This window comes from Muntiacus reevesi, chromosome 1, assembly GCF_963930625.1.
Source record: "Muntiacus reevesi chromosome 1, mMunRee1.1, whole genome shotgun sequence".
NCBI lineage: Eukaryota > Metazoa > Chordata > Mammalia > Artiodactyla > Cervidae > Muntiacus > Muntiacus reevesi.
Genome location: NC_089249.1, coordinates 161,501,221 through 161,520,753, shown reverse-complemented (window position 1 = coordinate 161,520,753; position 19,533 = coordinate 161,501,221). Strand labels below are relative to the sequence as shown.

Genomic DNA, 19,533 nt, shown 5'->3' with positions numbered 1-19,533 from the left:
ACAACGCCACACAGTGGGGGGCAGCTCAAGAGTCCAGGGTGTTCAGGGGAGGAAGGTGCCAAGGTCACTGCTGCAGGCTCTAGGAAAGCCCAGAAGATGAGGGCTGAGGAGGGCATCGGGCTTTGGTGATAAGGAAGTTTCTGATGTTCAGGAGGACAGTTTCAGTAAATGAGGCAGTGGAAGCCACGTTATAAGGAATTAAGAACTGAGTGGGTAGTGAGGATGCAAAGGTGATATGTGCAGACCAGCTTTCAGTAAGTTTGGTTGTTCGTGGAAGGAGAAGAAAAACAGGCAGAAGGAAACCTCGTTTAAAAATGTCCACTAGGAACTCCAGGCCCCCTGAGACTGCTGCAGGAGCTGCGGGACCCCTCCCTTCTCTCTGCCCTGTCACCCACCCCCTGTGATAGAAAGGCCTCAACCTTCCTCCGCTGCCCTGAAGCGCACTGTGTACCTAGTGCAGGTAGGCGCCTGCACAGAGCTCCCACCCGCGGGGCGAGAGTGGGGGCCAGACTGAAACAGATATACAGGTGGATCAGTTCCACCTGTGCCGCTGCCTCATTATTCAGCCACTAGTCACTTAAAAGTGAGTAGGAAACCCACAGAAACTGAAACACCTCAAAGCCTCCCTCTCCACATCCGAGGAGCATCCAGGAAGCAGGCTGATCAGGAGTCTGTAAGCTGCAAGTATCCGAGAGCATCTGAAAGTCCAGGATACCCGCCAATGCAGAGGCCTGCTGACCGCTGTCCTGTGTCTTGGGCAGATTCCTGTGGATCCACAGAGCAACGACCCAAGTCAGTCGGACAAACAGGACGTGCTCTGCATGTGCTTCAGCCCCTCTGAGGAAACGCTGATCGCCAGCACCAGCAAGAACCAGCTCTACAGCATCACCATGTCCCTGACGGAGATCAGCAAAGTAAGTCTCGCCAGCAGTGCTTCCTGCCAGCCGGGGGACGGATCACCACTAGGCAGATATTAATCCAGTTCCTGAGCATAGGCCCATTCACCCCTTTATAACAAAGTGAAAGAAACTGTAATTTCAAAATGTCCTTGTAGGAGCACTCTAATACCCGCAGGGGACCGGGGTGGGGGACACCAGAATCTGATTGTTGTAGCCTCTTTGGGTGGCATCACCGACTCGATGGACATGAGTTTGAGCAAGCTCCGGGAGTTGGTGATGGACAGGGAAGCCTGGCGTGCTACAGTCCATGGCGTCACAAAGAGTCAGACACAACTGAGTGACTGAACTGAGCCTCTTTGGAGAACACCGTGGAGGTCTCTCTTGGATTTGAATTGTACCTATCTTTTCCTCAGCAAGCAGTTGTACTTCAGGTGTTTAATATACTGCAGTACTTTGTGCAGTCCTGTGCATAGAGATGTTTATGTGTAAAGGTTTATCGTTGCTTTTGTTTTTAAATAATAAAGAAAGCCGGTATGAATACGCTGTAGATATTGTGGCAAAAAGGATAAAAAAGAAGCACTTTGTACTTATAAAAGGTTCACTTTATCAAGCAGACATTACAGTTTTAAATTTGTATGCAGCTAATAGCATGGACTCAAAATATAGCCTGCAAACTTTGGCAGAACAGCAAGGAAAAAAAACACCTACAATCACAGGAGGTTTTAATATATCTTTCTCAGCAATGATGGTTTTTAAAATAATAACCCTATTGAGTTATTCATACACTATACAATTCACCTACTTAAAGTGTACAATTCAATGGTTTTTCGTACATTCATAGAGTTATGCAGCCATTACCACCATTAAGGTTAGAGCATTTCTTCACTCAAAAAAAAAAAATGCTGTTTAGCTATTATGCTCCCATCATCCCCATCTGCCTCCCCCAGCTCTAGCCAGTCACTAATGTCTTGTATCTCTATAAATTTGCCTTTCCTGAATGTTTCATAGCAATATGTAGACTCTTGTGACTGGCTTTCTTCATTTAGCACAATGTTTTCAAGTTTCATTCATGTTCGAGCTTGTGTCAGTACTCCATTCCTTTTCATAACTGAATAATATCCCATTGCATGGATACATCATTTTTGTTGGTCTAATCATCAGTTAATGAACATTTGGGTTGCTTCCACCTTTTGGATATTATAAATACTGCTGCTCTAAACATCTATGTACAAGTTTTTGTGTGGAAATACGTTCTTATTTTTCTTGGATATGTATCTAGGAGTGGAATTCCTGAGTCAAGTAGTAACTCCATATTTAACCACTGAAGGAACTGCCAGATAGTTTTCCCAAAGTGCCAAACTGTTTTATATTCCTGTCAGCTGTGGACAAGTGTTCTAACCTCTCTGTATTTTTGTCAGCACTTATTCTTATCTGATTTTTAATTTACATTCATAACAGTGGCTGGTCTGTAGTTTTCTTGTGATGCCTTTGTCTGCATTTGGTATTGGGATAATACTGACCTCACAGAATGAAGTGCAGAGATAAGGAGGAAAAGAAAGAGTTGCTTTTGCTTCAACACAGGGGAGATTTGAGTGTATTTAAAAGCTTTTAGGCTAATATGTAAATCATTCTGTCATATACCCCAGACTAAGACATTTTTATCATTTCACATGGGGGGACCTCATTCACAAGGACTCAGAAAGGACTGATGATTTGATGGCTGGATCTTCAGTCTGTTCGCTTTCTCCATGTAGGGGGTGAGCTCACTGCATAGAGCTTCTCTCCCTGCTGTTAGGCATACCTCTCAGAGGGAAGGTTGCCTGGAAAGGAGGGAACCAGACCAGAGAGCGTGATCTTCCGTAGAATGGAGTGTTTTCATTCTCTCTCCCAGGATGTGTAAGTCTCCTGCCTGTCTCCACATGTACACTCTGCCCTTAGGCCCCTGAATTACACTCTGTTCGGCTGCCAGAGTGATCTTTTCAAAACCCAGATGTGGCTGTCACAAAATTCACATGTTCCACCACCTCCACCTTTGTCACAGCCTCAACCCCTCAGTGACCTTCCGGTGCTCTGAGAAGAACCGAGCTATGTGCACGGGGCTGGGTGATGTCTGGTCCAGGCTGCGCTCTGCCGCCCCATCCCGTCACTCCACCTGTAGAACGGGCCCTTTGATCACTAGGAGTCTGCCTGTTCCCTCTGCCGAGAGGCATCAGCACACCTGCCTCTGTCTGGGGCTCTCATACTCTCCTCTCCCCCACGTTAGTTCTTGTTAGTTCTTGCTCATCCTTCGAGGGGGAAGAAAGCTACTAGGAATGTGCTAGTAGAGACAGGGAGGTTGAAAATATTAGAGAAAGTAGGGGAAGCAGGCAGAGAATGGGAATAATCTGTGCCTACCCCCTGTTGGCTCAGATAGTAAAGAATCTGCCTGCTATGTGGGAGACCTAGGTTTGATCCCTGGGTCGAGAAGATTCCCCTGGAGAAGGAAATGGCTACCCACTCCAGTATTCTTGCCTGGGAAATCCCATGGACAGAGGAGCCTGTCAGGCTACAGTCCATGGGGATGACAGAGAGTTGGACACAACTGAGTGACTTTCACTTTCACTCTCCACCCCCTCTTTCTGACAGCCCAGCACTTCTTTCTGATATAGCAGAGGCGGGTAGACTAGATGCAGGTAGTTTCTAAGTGGGGAAGGGTCTGAATTTGAGGGAATTGCCAGCTCAGCCTTTGTCTTGGCTTGTGAGCAAAGTGTATACACCTCATTGAGTTTCCCAATTTTCACTCCTCATGCAGAAGTCCCAGGTATAATGCTTCTGATGACAAACACCTGAAATCTATGGAACATGCAGACCCGTGCAATAGGATACATTTTAACTTAAAATCATTCACCCAGTTCTCCTAGCTGCAGCTGATGGAGTCATACAGTCTCTCTGCAGAGAAATTTGGGAGTACTCATTAAGATCCTTAACACCATTCAGACCATTTTGCCCTGTATTCCATTTCTAGAAATGTATCTGTTGTGTGGGGCCCAACCTATTGGTAGTGAAGCCATCAGCTAGGAATGCTGGAGGCACTCACCCACAGCTGCATCTCTCCCAGCAAGCCCGACACACACTTGCCCCACCAGGGCCAGTGCTGGGGCCAGACAGGCCCTTTTGGTTCTTATTACAGTTGAAGGATGCTCTTGAGCAAAATCCATCAGGGAACTTTGAGGAACAAAATTTCTTACTCACAGGTTCTGGAGGGTACATAGCATGCCCAAGGGCCATATGCAGTGAGGCCATGGGTAAAGAGAGAGGCAGACCGGGGCCTCTGCCTTTATCAGGGTTTGGGGATGGGGTGTCAGAGTTTTGAGAGTTCACTATTTATTTAATGATCATTTAGCCATGAGTGTGAGAATTAGGGTACAGGAAGAGTGGGATCATTCAAGAAGTCAGTTAATTAAGCATCCAGGACTTTCTACAAAAGGGATCCTCAAGGGTGGGGGCAGCAATTCTTTAGCTGGTTGTTTTGCTGGTAACTGTGTCATACAACTGCAATATGTTTATTCAAGCTGGAGGTCCTTTGAAATAGATGCCTTGAAACTCAAAAACTTACTGTCAGGAACTTACTCTACAATATCTAAAGAATTAATCAGAGAGTTACACAGACTTACTTGCAAGAATATTTAGTCCATGTTACCCCTTGATAGCAAAAAATTGGAGACCACCTAAATGTTCCCACAGTAGAAGAATGGATAAATTAAATCCTGGTATATTTATAGGATAAAATACTTTATTGCCATTAAATTGTTTTAAAATAATAATAGCATGGGAAAATATGCATTATGTTAAAGCAACTTGCCCACAGCCTGATTTCTGTGCATCTGGGCCAATTAACATCCATAAGCAGTAATGAGAGCTGGAGTGCCTGGCCAGTCTCTTGCTTCCTCTGCTCAGTCTGATTCTGTGTGATTTCTCCAGGGGGAGCCTGCCCACTTTGAGTATCTGATGTACCCGTTACACTCGGCATCCATCACTGGTCTAGATACTTGCATCCGCAAACCCCTCATTGCCACCTGCTCTGTAGATCGGTCCGTCCGCATCTGGAATTACGAATCAAAGTAAGAAATGAAAGGCTTTGCTACTGGGGTATGCAGGATTTCGGCTGTTAAATTTTTCCATGCAAATTATTTTAGAGAGTTTTCAATTTTAATTACTTAGAAGCTTTCAGCTGGAAACCTTCTATAAAAAAATCAAGTCTGTCAGACTTCCTTTTTCTCTTTTCACTCTTGCATGAGCTAGAAAATCACTTTGTACTTTATTAAGTGTTTACTATGTGCCATACACTATGCTTGGCCCTGGGGACATAAACCAATATCTCACCTCCTTCCATACCCTCCTGTGTCCTTTGACCTTTCCTGTCCTCTCACCTTCCCCACCCCCACCCCCCACCCTCACTGGATCAGTTCTTTGTTTCATGGAGCTCTCCAGATCATTGTTTCCTCCTTTCAATCTTAATCACTGCCCCAACCACCCTCAACTTCCAACGATATTATCCTCTGGCCCCAGCTTCCCTGAGAATCTCCAGCCTAGATTGGCCCCAGAATGTAACTTCTTAGCTTTTACATATAGCTGCTGGGGCTGCTAGGGAAAGAATTGTGCAATACTTCTGAGTTGGAGATCTGAATGGAGTTGTGTCTTCAGCATCCCTAAACACCCCTTGATCAGTCCCTTCACATGCTATACTCATTGCTGAACACTGTCCTCAAGTAACCAAGATCTAGCAAAAGAGGCACCAATAATTACAAGTAATAAAGTATCTCAAATGCTGCTATAAAAATACATACCAGATACAATGGAATGCTCAAGAGACTTAGTGGGCTAGACTTGTATTCAGTAATGTATCTTTTTCACAGTTCTTTGGAACTATTTAAGGAATACCAAGAAGAAGCTTATACAATCAGCCTTCACCCATCTGGACACTACATTGTGGTAGGGTTTGCTGACAAACTACGCATTATGAATCTACTTATTGATGATATACGTTCTTTCAAAGAATACTCCGTCAGAGGTTGCAAAGAGGTAAGAACTTCTGGAGGTAAGTATCTTGGAAAGTCAGAGTTAAAATATCACGAACTAACACAGCTGAAGAGGTAGACCAAAGAATGTCTTAGAGAATTTTAGTGGCTTAAAAAAATCCAATTTTTCCACCAAAGTTACTGAGTATTTTGGTCCTATCCCTTTTCTTTTTTGCCCACCAGAGTATATCTTTGAACCAAACCGTGTGAGATCCCACCTGCAATCTGTCCTCTCTGTGACTGTGGAGTAATTTTTTTTAAGCATTGAAAAGAAAGTTATCACATATTCAGAGTCACAGTTGGGAGGGCAGGGTTGGCAATTGGGAGGGATCAGGGAAAATGAGCAACGGTGAAAGACAGTAGCAGCCTATCTGATTTCCCCCATCCCCATCCCGAAATGACTCACAGAAACAAGACAGAGCTTTAAAGCATCACTTTCCCACTCTGAAACTTCTTCCACAGGCAAAATGAGTATTCCACTCTCTGATCCAAACAACTTCATGACTCATGCACATGGTGGCATCAGCATCTTGGCCAGTATGAGCTATAGGAATAGTGACATCAAATAGGCCAATTCTGAGTCCTATTTACACCTTCCCCAATTCCCAGTCCTACACACAGTGTCAGCATGAACTCTTTGGGAAAAGAAGCTCTCGACTATAACCTCCAGGTAAACCACTCTTTCTTTCACTCTTGCTCTCTCCCTGTATTTCCTTGCAGTGTTCCTTTAGCAATGGAGGTCACCTGTTTGCTGCAGTCAATGGGAACGTGATTCACATTTTTTCCACCACAAGCCTAGAGAATATCTCAAACCTGAAAGGACACACAGGGAAGGTAAGTGAGTGAGCAGTGTCCAGGGAAACAAGGGCACAGAGTCAAACATCATGCTGGCCAATAGGGATATAAGAGAACAAAAGAGAAGTGATTCTTTTCTTGTCAGAGGTCCCTGTCTAGTTGAGGGAAAAGACAATAAAACAAATGCACATACAGATTTAAGTACTAACTGCAGAAAACTCAATGAAAGAAAAATATGGGTTGTTAGAAGAAGAAGTGATGAGGAGTTGACATCATGAAGTTTGGGATGTTCACAAAGGCATGGTCCTAAGGAGTGAGTCAGAATTAACCAGACAGACCTAGTGGGTCAAATCATTGCCAATAGGGATCCAAAGACCCTGAGATGGAGATTGCTAGAGGTGGAGGAGGAACTATCTGTGGTACTGAAACATAGGTATCAGGAATAAAACTTGGCATGAGCTGAGATTGGTGAGGTTCGCAGGGCCTGAGTTCTTGAAATCTTGTTCATGGAAACTTATAGGCCTTGGTAGCTCAGCTCGTAAAAAATTCACCTGCAATGCAGGAGACCCCAGTTCCATTCCTGGGTTGGGAAGATCCCCTCGAGAAGGGATAGGCTACCCACCTCCAGTATTCTTGGGCTTCCCTGGTGGCCCTGCAATGCAGGGACCCCTGGGTTGGGACGATCCCCTGGAGGAGGTCATGGCAACCTATTCAGTATTCTTGCCTGGAGAATCCCCATGGACCGAGGAGCCTGGCGGGTTACAGTCAGTGGGATCACAAAGAGGCAGACACCACTGAGCGACTAAGCACAGCACATACTTTATCCTCCTTTTTCCTTGAAATCACTGAAGACTTTCAGGCCAAGAAATGATATGACCATATTTGCATTTTACAAGATTACTTTGGCTGCTGAGTAAAGATTGTATTGAAAGGGATGAGGGTAGAAGTGGTAAGGAGATTGTTGTCTACATGATGATAGTATTTTGGAGCAGGATGGAGCTGGTACCAATAGGAAGAAATGTATGCATTCAAAAGATATTTAGGAAGTTAAACCAGTAGTACCTGAAGGTAAAGTGGATATGGAGCATGAATAAAAGGGAGACGCCAAGGACTGAAAGGGTAAGAAGTCAGCAGATGAATTTAGATAGGAAAAGCAGTGGGAAAGAGAGGCATTTTAGGCAGCATGTCACAGGTGAGGGGATGGGAGTATAGAACAGGACGGTGGTTTGTGGTTTATAGGCTGAAACACTGAGCACCTCTGAGAAGTGATACAAAGAGGAGCTGGAGAAATTTGTTGCATCATGGAGTATGTGTGCGCCATGCCAAGGAATTGGACATTAGTCTGTAGGTGATGAGACATAACTGGAAGGATTTAAGAAAACAAGTAATGGGATTAGATAGATAATTTTCCAGACAGTATTGAAAATGGTTTAGCGGGAAGGGAAGCTGGAGTGAAAGAGGTCAGCTAGAAAGTGAGGGTAAGAGAGGAGCTAGGAACTAAACCATGGCTTTCATAGTAGGGACAGAGAGAAGAAAGCTATGAAGCTCCATTTTGGACATGTTGTTTGCTGTGTCCAGGAGTGTGGTATGTGAGAGTAGAACTCAGAAAGAAGTCTGGGCTAAAAATCTCAATTCAGGGAATTAGGTGGTAGTTAGTGGAAGTCAGAGGCGTAGATTAGATCACTAAGCGCTCGTGCCGAATCTGAGATCTTGGTCAGGAGAGAGGTGACCAACATGTAAGGAACTGGTAAAGAGAGAGACTGCAAATGAAGGTTCAGAGAGAACCTGGAATCAAAGAATGATATCAAAGAAGCCAGGGAACTAGTTTCCAGACAGATAAAGAAGTCAGTGACCGTTGACTTCAGCAACTTACAGATCATAAGTATAAGTGCTGTTACACCCAAGGGTATTGAGAGCTACTGAGCTTCCTCCACTCCAGCAGTGTGATTGCAGAGACATAGAGGAAGGCACAGCAGGGGAATGTGATGCTCTTTTTAGAACCAGGCACATCCCCATAGGAAGCCCTGCCTCACCAACCCAGAGGAGCAGCCATTTGTTCCATCACTTTACCAGAATTTATAGCACTTGTCTCTAATCAGAGATATATGTTAGGTTTACAGGTGTACTATTAAAAGAAAATACAAAAACAAACAAAAAATATAGATGGAGCATGCAGCTAAAACCATGCGTATATGGAAATTTTTAACATTAAACATGTATTGGAAAAATGACAAAGATGAAAATCAGTGATACAACCATCCATTGAAACAGATAAGAAGTAGAACAGCAAATTAATTCAAAGAAAACGAATTGAAGGACATCATAAGGATAAGAGCAGGATGGAACAGAGAACATTTACACAATAGAAGATCATCAAAGCCAAACTTTGTTTTTTGAAAGCCCAAAATGGACAAACCTTTAGCAAAATTGTTTAAGGGAAAAAAGAGAGAGAAGATGTAAGCAACCAACATGGGTAACAAAAAGGGGGTAATGAAAAGGGGTTATCACTACAGGTCCAATAGATATTTTAAAAGATTATAAGAGAGTATTATGAACAACTTTATGTAAATAAATTTGAATAAATAAATGAACTGACAAATTCCGAGAAAAATTGAATCTTTAATTTAAAACCTGACAAAACTGTCACTGGAGAAGTATATCAAATTTTAAGGGAAGCATGACACTAATCTTGGGCAGAAAAAAAAAAACTCTTCTAGAAAATTTTTTTTAAAAAGTAAATACTTGCAGCATTGTTCTAGGAGGCCAGCATAGTTGTGATACCAAAACCTATCAAAGACATCACAAGAAAAGAAAATGGTAAACCATTCTTTTGTGTGAACATAAAGATGTCCTAAATAAATTATCATCAAACCAATCCAGCAGTATGTTAAAAGGATAATACAACATGACCATGTTGATTCATTCTAGGAATAAAACATTATTTTAGATTTTGAAATCATTAGTGTATACCACATTAATATAGTAAGGATGAAAAAGCATATGCTTATCTCTATAAATCCAAATCTAATAATCAATAGCATTAACAGTGTATCAGTAACATAACAGATTTAAAAAGTACTTAAAATAATGGGAAATGTACTTTATTATAAAAAATCTTGTATAAGACATTTATTTTAAAAGCCTACAACAATCAGCACACTTGATTATGAAGTTGTGGAAGACAGAGAACAAAACATGATGCCTTCTGTTAGCCTCGTGCTGAGTTCTATCCAGTGCAGTAAGGCACAAAATGGAAATACACATTAGTCCATGTGTTGTGCTTTGTCAACCACTCAGTCATGTCCAACTCTGCGACCTCATTGACTGTAGCCCACCAGGCTCACCTGCCCATGAGAATTCTCCAGGGAAGAATACTGGAGTGGGTTGACATGCCCTCCTCCAGAGGATCTTCCCAACCCAGGGGTCGAACCCAGGTCTCCCACGTTGCAGGTAGATTCTTTACCATCTGAGACACCAGGGAAGCCCAACATTAAGTCCATGGGGCTGCCATAACAAAATAGCCCAGACTGGATGGCTTATGAAGAGCAGAAATTTTTCCTCACAGTTTGGAGGGTGGGGAGTCTAAGATCAAGGGGCCAGCCTGATCAGAAAAGGGCCCTCTTCCTGGTTTCAGACTTCCTGTAGCCTCACATGGTGGAAGGAGCGAGCTAGCACTCAGGGGCCTTTCCTAAGAGCACTCATCCCATTCATGAGGAGAGCTCTCAAGACCTAATCACTTCCCAAAGGCACCACTTCCTAATACCATCGCCTTTGGATGTCAGGATTTCAACATATGAATTGAAGTGGGGCTGATGAGAGGAACATTCAGACCATAGCAAAATAAGAGGCATGAAGGTTGGAAAGGAAGAAATAAAGCTATTACCACAGACAGCATAACTGAGTTTGTAGAAAATTTAGAGAATTTGCAGATAAACTGTTAAAATTAGTGAATCTGGAAATATTGTTGGAAATGATTATATTTAAGTCCATTTTTACATAATAGTGACAAACAGTCAAAAAATGTGATTTAAAAGGTAGAGCTCGGGCTGAGCCATGGCTGAGGATGTGGCTGGTAGGACTGGAGTCGTGGGAACACCCACAACGGCATCCAGTTGGCCAGGAGGTTGGCTACTTATGAGATTGATCAAACGTGTTGGAGATATTAACGTATTGGAGATCATGGGAGCCAGTCACTCTGTTGGAGAAGGGAGTTACAAATATGGAAAAGGGAAAAGGTTAGAATGTTTTTTTATTTGGCGGTTTTGTTCAGTGACTTGGTAAACGAATTCTGAGAAGTCTTTTCTTCTCCTGCAGTGGGCAGCCTCGGATGTCGCTGCCCGGATGTTTTTTTTCTTGATCTTTTAGCCTGGTTACCTAGGGCTTGTCCCTGGGCTGACCTAATCCACATAATTAGTCATAGATTATGCTTAAGGCCCCTTCCCCAGTTATATTTTCACCCTTTACTGTTGGATTTTTGTTTAGAAAACAGAAAACTGTGATTTTCCTGTCACGGTTCATGGAGTTTACGCTTTTGCTCCATGTTTAGCCAGAAACTAGTAGTTTCGAGGTTCCTTCTCTGACTATACCCGAGAGGGTGCAGCCTCAGCCATGCACACCACCTTCGAGGCTGCCAGGCATAAGCATGATGTGATTTCTAAGCCTGACTTCCTGGGAAATGCCCCTGGGCCAGAAGCTTATTATTCAGTTAATGTTGGTCAGAGGTTGTGTTTAAACCCTTCGTGCTGGTGAGGCTTCCACCCTGTGTCAGTGGGGTTTTGTGCAGCATAGGAGATGCTCTCAAGTGTCCCCATATCCGGCTCTGATTGCTCCTGAGTGCGTGCAGCAGAGCACACACATCAGCCTCCCTGATCCCCACAGTTGTCTCACATCCCGGAAGGGCTCTCTCAACCCTCTCCTTACCTTGTTCTTCCTGCCATAATTCTGTTACTGCTCTGCCATTTTGCTTCTATCAGGGAGTTTCCAGCCTTCTCTTAATTGCCCTCCACCTAGATTTCCACCAATTTAGATGATGCCCGTAGGATGGAATTCTCCACGTTCTGTTCCAAATAAGTCAGTCTCCTCCAGCAGAGCTGTGGAGCTCATTGTCTTACGACCAACGTCCCCCTGGGAAGAAGTTCTGCTCTACCGCACCAGAGCAGGGGTGAGAGGTGGCAACTTTCTTTCCCAAGAGTGACCTCCTTACTCTGTGCATGGCGCTGGCAGCTGGAAAGGGGGTGGGATCCCTCATCTCTTCAGCTCTCCCCTCATGGTGTAGAACCCCCACTCATTGAGTTAACTGGGGCAGGGGCAACTGGGGTACCAGTATTCTCATGTTTCCTCACTTGGAGTAGAACTTCCACCAACAGGTGGGGACCGACTAGGGGAAGGGAGATGAGGTCCTCTTGGCCACATGTGCCTGGAATAGAGCTTCTGGGTGGGGATAAGAAATGCTAGCAGGTTTCCCAAGATGAAACCATGTCCAATGACTAAGATCTGGGGGAGAGAGGGAGCCCCACCTTTTGGCTACAGCTGCCCAGAGTACACCAGAATAAAGTGTTTGAGGAAGAGGAGTGTAAAGGAGTGGATCAGCGCCTATGTACCGCAGTCTCTGTTCCTCCAGAGATTGAGTAGATTTTGTTGAGTGAATGTTTCTACATTTTCGATATGCCCTTAAGACAATTGCCAGAGACTTTAAATAACTGTTTTTGTAAACTTTTTGGCCACACCACAAGGCATGCTGGTTCTTAGTTCCCCAACCAAGGATCAAACCTGCACCCCCTGCAGTGAAAGCATGGATTCTTAGGACCACCAGGGAGGTCCCTAAATAACTGTTTTTATGATTTTTAACAGTTACGTGTTATGTAAGGGATAGGCCAGCTGAGGTTCTTACTCTGCCATCTGGAAGTAGCTTCTCTATGCAATTTTTGCAACTCCCTGTGTCAGTGGGGTTTTGTGCAGCAATCAATTGATTGCAGCATTATAGGAATTATTATGATTCAGTCTTTATATTCATAAAGTGAAACAGAAATGAGAATGTCTTATCTTCAGTATTTTGCAAACGTCTGAGGAAATAGAATGCTAACTTTCCTGCGAAGCTATGATTTGTGTTTACTGAAAGGTATGTACCAGGAAAGGACACTCTGCCTCAGTGTAGTGAATCACATAAGGGGTTGTCCTCCTCTTCTTGAGAGGGGTGTGTGTGTGTGTGTATGTGTGTGTGTGAGAGAGAGAGAGAGAGTGAGTGTACATGCGCACTCATAACTGGGCACGTCTTCCTCCCCTGTAGATTCGTTCAGTTGCATGGAATACAGATGACAGCAAGCTGATTTCTTGTGGCACAGATGGTGCTGTGTACGAATGGAGTCTGTCCACAGGAAAGAGAGAGACAGAATGCGTGCTCAAGTCCTGCAGCTACAACTGCGTCACCATCTCTCCTGACAGCAAAATCATCTTTGCTGTTGGGTCAGACCAGACTCTCAAGGAGATTGCAGATTCCTCAGTGAGTCTGCCCCTGTCCCTCCTCTGGGCTGCTGCCTTGATCTGCAGAAGACAGCTTCCTGTGTTTACAGCAGAAAGGGGTTCTCCGAGAACAGGGCCCCTTCTTGGGAGAATACCTGCCTTCTCGTTCCTAGACCATCAGCTCAGTAATTGTTACCTCTGGAATTTCCTTCCCAGTGCCCACCTGACTCATTTAAGTTGCGGGGCCCTTTTCCATTCCTCCTTCGCTTGCTGACTGTAACTTCTCTCTCACCCTCCAGGGAAGGCGGTCAGCAGCATCTCTAAACTGCGCTCTAACCCTTGATTTGCACCTACTTCCATGGGCTAAAAACAGAACTATAGTTACTGCTATCACCTAAGCTTGCCTCCATAATTGTTTGGAAATCCCCAAAGTCTGAAATTTTAAAATTATGCACATTGGCTCCCAAATAGTTAAGGGAGGAAAGAAGAGCTTGGCAAGGACACTTCCTGGAAAAGGAGCAGTGTCCTCCTCCACGGGCCCAACCAAGAGGAGGGTATCTCTCCAGTATGCCCCCAGGTAGCCCCCAGTGTGGTGGTTTCCATGGTGCTGCACCAGAACAAAACTTCTTAAGGGGAGGGCCATGGTTCACATCTCTTGGTATCCCTACTAGGTAGCACAATGCATGGCCCACAGAAAACACTCGGTAAATAATTGGTGGCTAGGTGGCTGGGGGGGTTGATGGACAGTAGGGTGAATGGGTGGATAGGTGGTGGGTGGATGAGTGAATTAAAGAGTGAAGGAATGAATTAATTCCCTGAGAGTGTAGTTTTGTTCCTATAATGGACATTAATAACTATTTGCTGAATAAATTTATGATCCACATCCCATTATTAGTTTGAGATACACGATAGAGTAGCAGTCGAGAGCATACTCTCGGGAGCCTGAGTGTAGGTGGGTGAGTTGAGGTAACTTACCTAGCATCTCTGTGTCTCTGTGACTATGTTTCATCATCTTTAAAATAGGGATGACAGTAACTTCCTTAAGGGGTTTTTGTGAGGGTTAAATGAGTTACAGCCTGTAAAAGCAGTAGAACGCTTCTGGGTATCTTACGAAAGTTTCCTTAGTGTTATTCCTAACTCCTAGATCTGTTTACTCACCAGTCAAGCAGCCAAGAAATATTTAATTTGTGCCGTTTTATGTGCTAGACACTATGCCAGATGCTAAAAGGGATGGAAAACGCACATTTTTAAATCCAGAAGTTGCCCTAATGTTGCTATTAAAAGCAAGGAGGAGAGTGACATGGGGATGCTGGGGACACAGTTCAGTCCCTCGCCCTGAACAGAGCTGGCTGTGTTTCAGGTAATTCGAGAGATGTCAGCATTTGACGTCATCTACACGGCCATCGTCATCTCCCATTCCGGGCGCATGATGTTTGTGGGCACCTCGGTGGGAACCATCCGTGCAATGAAGTACCCACTCCCTCTGCTGAAAGAATTCAACGAGTACCAGGCCCACGCAGGTCCTGTGACCAAGGTGAGGGGGACCATTTCCCTGGGGTTCAGTCCCAAATTCAGCTCTCGAGAGATCCATCTGGTCCTGCCCTCTGCGTACCTGCTTCATCCCTTCTCCCTCCCAGCATCTTTTCTCTCCCCTTGTTTATTAATCCAGCCAAGCGTTCAGTAAACACTTAATGGCTCTTAATACTCTTTGTTTGAACTACTCCCAGGAGTTTGTCCTAGGAAGTGGTCAGAGGTGCCCCTGAAGATTTATGTTCAAGGTTGTTCATCATATTATTTTGCATAATAATATGGGCCATTTGAGAGATACTGGAGGGCCCCCACTCAGCTGTCCTCTACAGGCCAGCACCCTCATGTCCCAGCTGCTAATGGCTCACAGCTGTCCTTCTCCATAGAGTTGCTCTGGACTAAAAGGAGACATAGCCTGGAAGATGAACCCCCATCCCTCCCCAAGGGCGATAACATGAGCACACATTTGTAAATTGTCCTTCCATCCCCCCTTGTAAAAAAATCAGTATCCATGTTTACAATGGGATCCTGAAGAACAGGCACTGGGAAATGTGTTCTCTCTCCCTCCTCCTTCTCTTAACTCCAATTGAACAATACCAGCCCCTAAGGTTTTTCATTAAGTCCCAAACTTTAAATTGACTTGCCTGCAGACACATCCTTATTAGGAAAGGATTTTTTCATTATAAACCAGAACATTCCTGTACTGAACCTGAATCTTGGGTCCAAAGTAAATTACTATCACATATCTCTCCGCTTGGCTTTAGAACCACTAAATTTTGTGGATGTTTACTTTTCTGATCATAAAAGCAAGACATGTTTATTTTAGGAATAAAAATCCTAATATCGTCATTAATATAATGATGCATTTTCTTCTACATTTTTGTGCATATGCTTTAAATAAATTAAGATCATACTGTATGTACTCTTTTGTTGGCTGCTTTTTTAAAATTTGTGCTATTGTAGGCATTTTTTTTGTACAATTAAATAGTCCTCAAAAGCCTGATTTTAGCAGCTATTCAAATATCCTCTTAATGATGGATCAAAACTCATTTATCTCATCTCTTACAACTGGACGTTTAAATTATCCCATGAGCTCATGGATATCCTAGCCTGTAGATTCCTAGGAGTATCTCTGTTTCCTAAGACTAAATGTCTAGACAGAGAGTGAATCCTGAGGGAAAGAGAATGGCCATTTTTAAAGTTCTTGACACATTTTGGTGATTGTGAGAGGACAGTTTCCATAGTTGATACTTCAGTTTTCATTTTTTATTTTGAAGTAAGTATAGATTCACAAGAAATCTAAAAGACAGCATCAAGGTCTTGTGTGCTCTTCACTCGGTTTCCCCCAATAGTTGCATCTGATGTACAGTGTCAAACCAGAAAGCTGACAAGGTGGGGTCCTGAGCCATTTTTTCTCATGCATAGATGTGTGTAACCACCGCTGCATGCAAGACACAGAACTATGCCAACACCACAAAGAGCTCGCTCCGGCACCCCTCATAGTCCCACCACCTTGCCTAGTCCTCGGCAACCGCTAAGTTATTCTCCATTTCTATAACGTTGACATCTTGATAATTTTATGTAAATAATCGTACAGTATATGTATGAAATTATCAAGATGTCAACGTTATAGAAATGGAAAATAATCATACAGTACCTGGAGAAGGAAATGGCGACCCACTCCAGTATTCTTGCCTGGAGAATTCCATGGACAGAGGAGCCTGGCTGGCTACAGTCCACGGGGTCGCAAAGAGTCGGACACGACTGAGCGACTAACACGCAATCAACAGTACATGACCGTCTGAGAGGAGCTTTTTCTCACTCAGCATAATACCTTTGATCTCCATGTCAGTTATTTCATATATCAATACTTTATTCTGTTTTCTCTCAGTAGAATTCCGTGGTAAGGGCATGCCATGATTTGTTTAACTGTCTACCCCTTGTAAGATATTTGATTTTCCCCCCATAGGTTTTGGGCTGCTACAAATAAAACTGCTATGAACAATTCCGTACTGGCTTTTATGTTGACATAAGTTCATTTCTCTGGGGTAAATGCCCAGGAATACTGTTGCTGAATCATATATTGCAAGTATGTTTTATCTAGTTTTTCAAGAAACTGCCAAGCTGTTTTCTATTCCTTCCAGCAATACACAAAAGATCCAGTTTCTCTGCACCATTGCCAGCATTTAGTATTAGCCGTATTTTTTTTTTTATTTTAGCTGTTCTAATAGGTATATAGTGACATCTCATTATAGGCCTCATTTGCATTTCCTTAATGACTAATAATATTGAATATCTTTTCATGTGCTTATTTGCCATCTGTATTACTTCTCCAATGAGATGTCTCTGTATCTTTTGCCCACTTCCCAACTGGGTTATTGGGTTTTTTTAACTATTGATTCTGTAGTGTACCTAATAATTGACTCTAAAGATTCCAAATCCACAGAGAACATATACATAGCCTTATCTTTTCATTCATTCCCAGAAGCCCGTGAGGGTTGCTGTCTCACTCTTTTCTAAGATCAAATCTTCCTCCCTGGGAGGCTGTGCCTGGGCTTGCGAGGGGTGGGGATCTTGCACAACCACTGACTCAGTCCTGGTCTCCACGGCCTGAGAAATCCTCACCATGCTCCTTCTCCTCAGATGTCGCTCACCTTTGACGACCAGTTCCTGCTGAGCGTTGCCGAGGATGGCTGCCTGTTCACCTGGAAGGTCTTTGATAAGGATGGTCGGGGAATCAAGCGAGAGAGGGAGGTGGGCTTTGCTGAAGAGGTGCTGGTCACCAAGACAGACATGGAAGAGAAGGTAAGAATTTGGATCTGACGAAGAGCAACAGGGAAATTGCCTGTCGGGCTGCGTCCATTGTCCTGAGACCAGCATAGAACCCCTCTCCAGCCTGGCTTCACCTGTGCCCAGTGCAGACCCCCCCCACCACCCCCGCGTCCTGTGTCCTTCCCACCCCGCCTGTGCTTCTGCCACATGGCCACTCTGACTCACGCTGAGCTGTCCTCTCAGGCGGTAACCTCGCTCTCCTCTCCTACTCTGAAAGCAGGTGCTGCTGCTGCTAAGTCGCTTCAGTCGTGTCCGACTCTGTGCGACCCCACAGACGGCAGCCCACCAGGCTCCCCCGTCCCTGGGATTCTCCAGGCAAGACCACTGGAGTGGGTTGCCATTGCCTTCTCCAATGCATGAAAGTGAAAAGGGAAAGTGAAGTCCCTCAGTCGTGTCCAACTCTTAGCGACCCCAGGGGCTGCAGCCCACCGGGCTCCTCCATCCATGGGAGTTTCCAGGCAAGAGTACTGGAGTGGGGTGCCATTGCCTTCTCCTTGAAAGCAGGGACTGTGACGTAATTCGCTCTAATGACCAACAGTTTCCAGCACATGCTAGGCATGTGGGAGACAGACAGTCAGTAAATACTTACAAAACTAACGTGGCACTTTGAATATTCTAGTTGTATCTATGAAACTTAAATAACAGCTGGTATCTGGAACCTTCTTTTAAAAAAAATATAAAAAGAAAAAGCATTTATAAAACAGTCCTGAAATCCACTGCTTTCAATAATAAAACAATAAAAGTAATATCCAGTAACCAGCCTTTTTTGGGGGGGCTTCCCTGGTGGCTCAGTGGTAAAGAAGCCGCCTACCAATGCAGGAATCACAAGTTTGATCCCTGGATCAGGAAGATCCCCTGAAGGAGGAAATGGCCACCTACTCCAGTATTCTTGCTGGGAGAATCGCATGGAGAGAGGAGCCTGGTAGGCTACAGTGCTTGGGGTCACAAAAGAGTTGGATACAACTGTGACTAAACAACAAACCTTTTATTTAGGTTTGCCACAAACCAAACACTGTGCTAATTACCAGTACAGGAGACACAGGTTTGATCCCTGGGTTGGGAAGATCCCACAGAGGAGCAAATGGCACCCACACCAATATTCTTGCCTTTGAGAAATTCAGTGGACAGAGGAGCCTGATGGGCTACAATCCGTGGAATTTGCAAAAGAGTTGGACACGACTTAACGACTAAACAACAACAAACCTTTTCTTTTAGGTTTGCCACAAATCAAACACTGTGCTAATTACTTTATGAGTATTTTCTCATTTAAATCTCACAACTGGAGAAGATACTATTGTTTTCCTCTATGTTCCAGGAAATACTTTTGGAGAGGTTGAGTGGCATGTCCATAGTCACTGAGCTATTAGTTAGGAGTAGGCCCAGAGCACCAATCCAAACTTCATCGACAGCCCACTTCCATAATCATGACCTCAGAGTACCTTCCCTCCTGCTGATGCAACCAACAGTCCATCACATGTTTGGAGCGCGCTGAGCCCTGTGCTCCCCGAGGAAGAAGCCCACTGAGTGGTATTTTCTCAGGGCGTACAGAGCATGCACAGCTGTGCACTCACTGCCGTTCATCCAGAGTTTAATGTGCATTCATTGAGTACCTGCTGTTTGCTGGCCACTGGGGATGCATGTGTGGAAAGACAGGCCGGGCCCTGTGATCAGGAAACTCACAGTCACACGAGGGACAGAGACAAGTGAAAGCAGCAGGGCTGCAGTGCCCAAAGGGCCCCAGAGTAGGATGACAGTCCCCTGGCGATTCCAGCAGCTCACTCCGAGAGCACCCTGGAACTTTCTGCAGGAAAGGGAAGTGGGAGGAAAGGCTGAGGGAGACCCTGGGGCAGCTGGGGTCCAACCTCCAACAGGCAGACACGTGTGTCTCCTCCTCCTCCTCCTTCTCCCCTTTCTCTTCTTCCCAGAGGGGAGAGGCGGACACCCAACAGGACACAGCAGGCTGC

At 44.5% G+C, this 19,533-nt stretch overlaps 1 protein-coding gene across 1 annotated transcript in view; it reads left to right on the top strand.

Annotated features, from left to right (window-relative positions):
• Positions 1-19,533, top strand: part of CFAP57 (cilia and flagella associated protein 57) — a 65,111-nt gene that overhangs the window by 12,191 nt on the left and 33,387 nt on the right. The window contains exons 5-11 of the mRNA XM_065911616.1: positions 762-914; positions 4,860-4,999; positions 5,795-5,960; positions 6,677-6,790; positions 13,038-13,250; positions 14,571-14,744; positions 17,381-17,542. Of these exons, the coding sequence (XP_065767688.1) occupies positions 762-914; positions 4,860-4,999; positions 5,795-5,960; positions 6,677-6,790; positions 13,038-13,250; positions 14,571-14,744; positions 17,381-17,542 (1,122 nt within the window). The remainder of the gene's footprint in view (positions 1-761; positions 915-4,859; positions 5,000-5,794; positions 5,961-6,676; positions 6,791-13,037; positions 13,251-14,570; positions 14,745-17,380; positions 17,543-19,533) is intronic.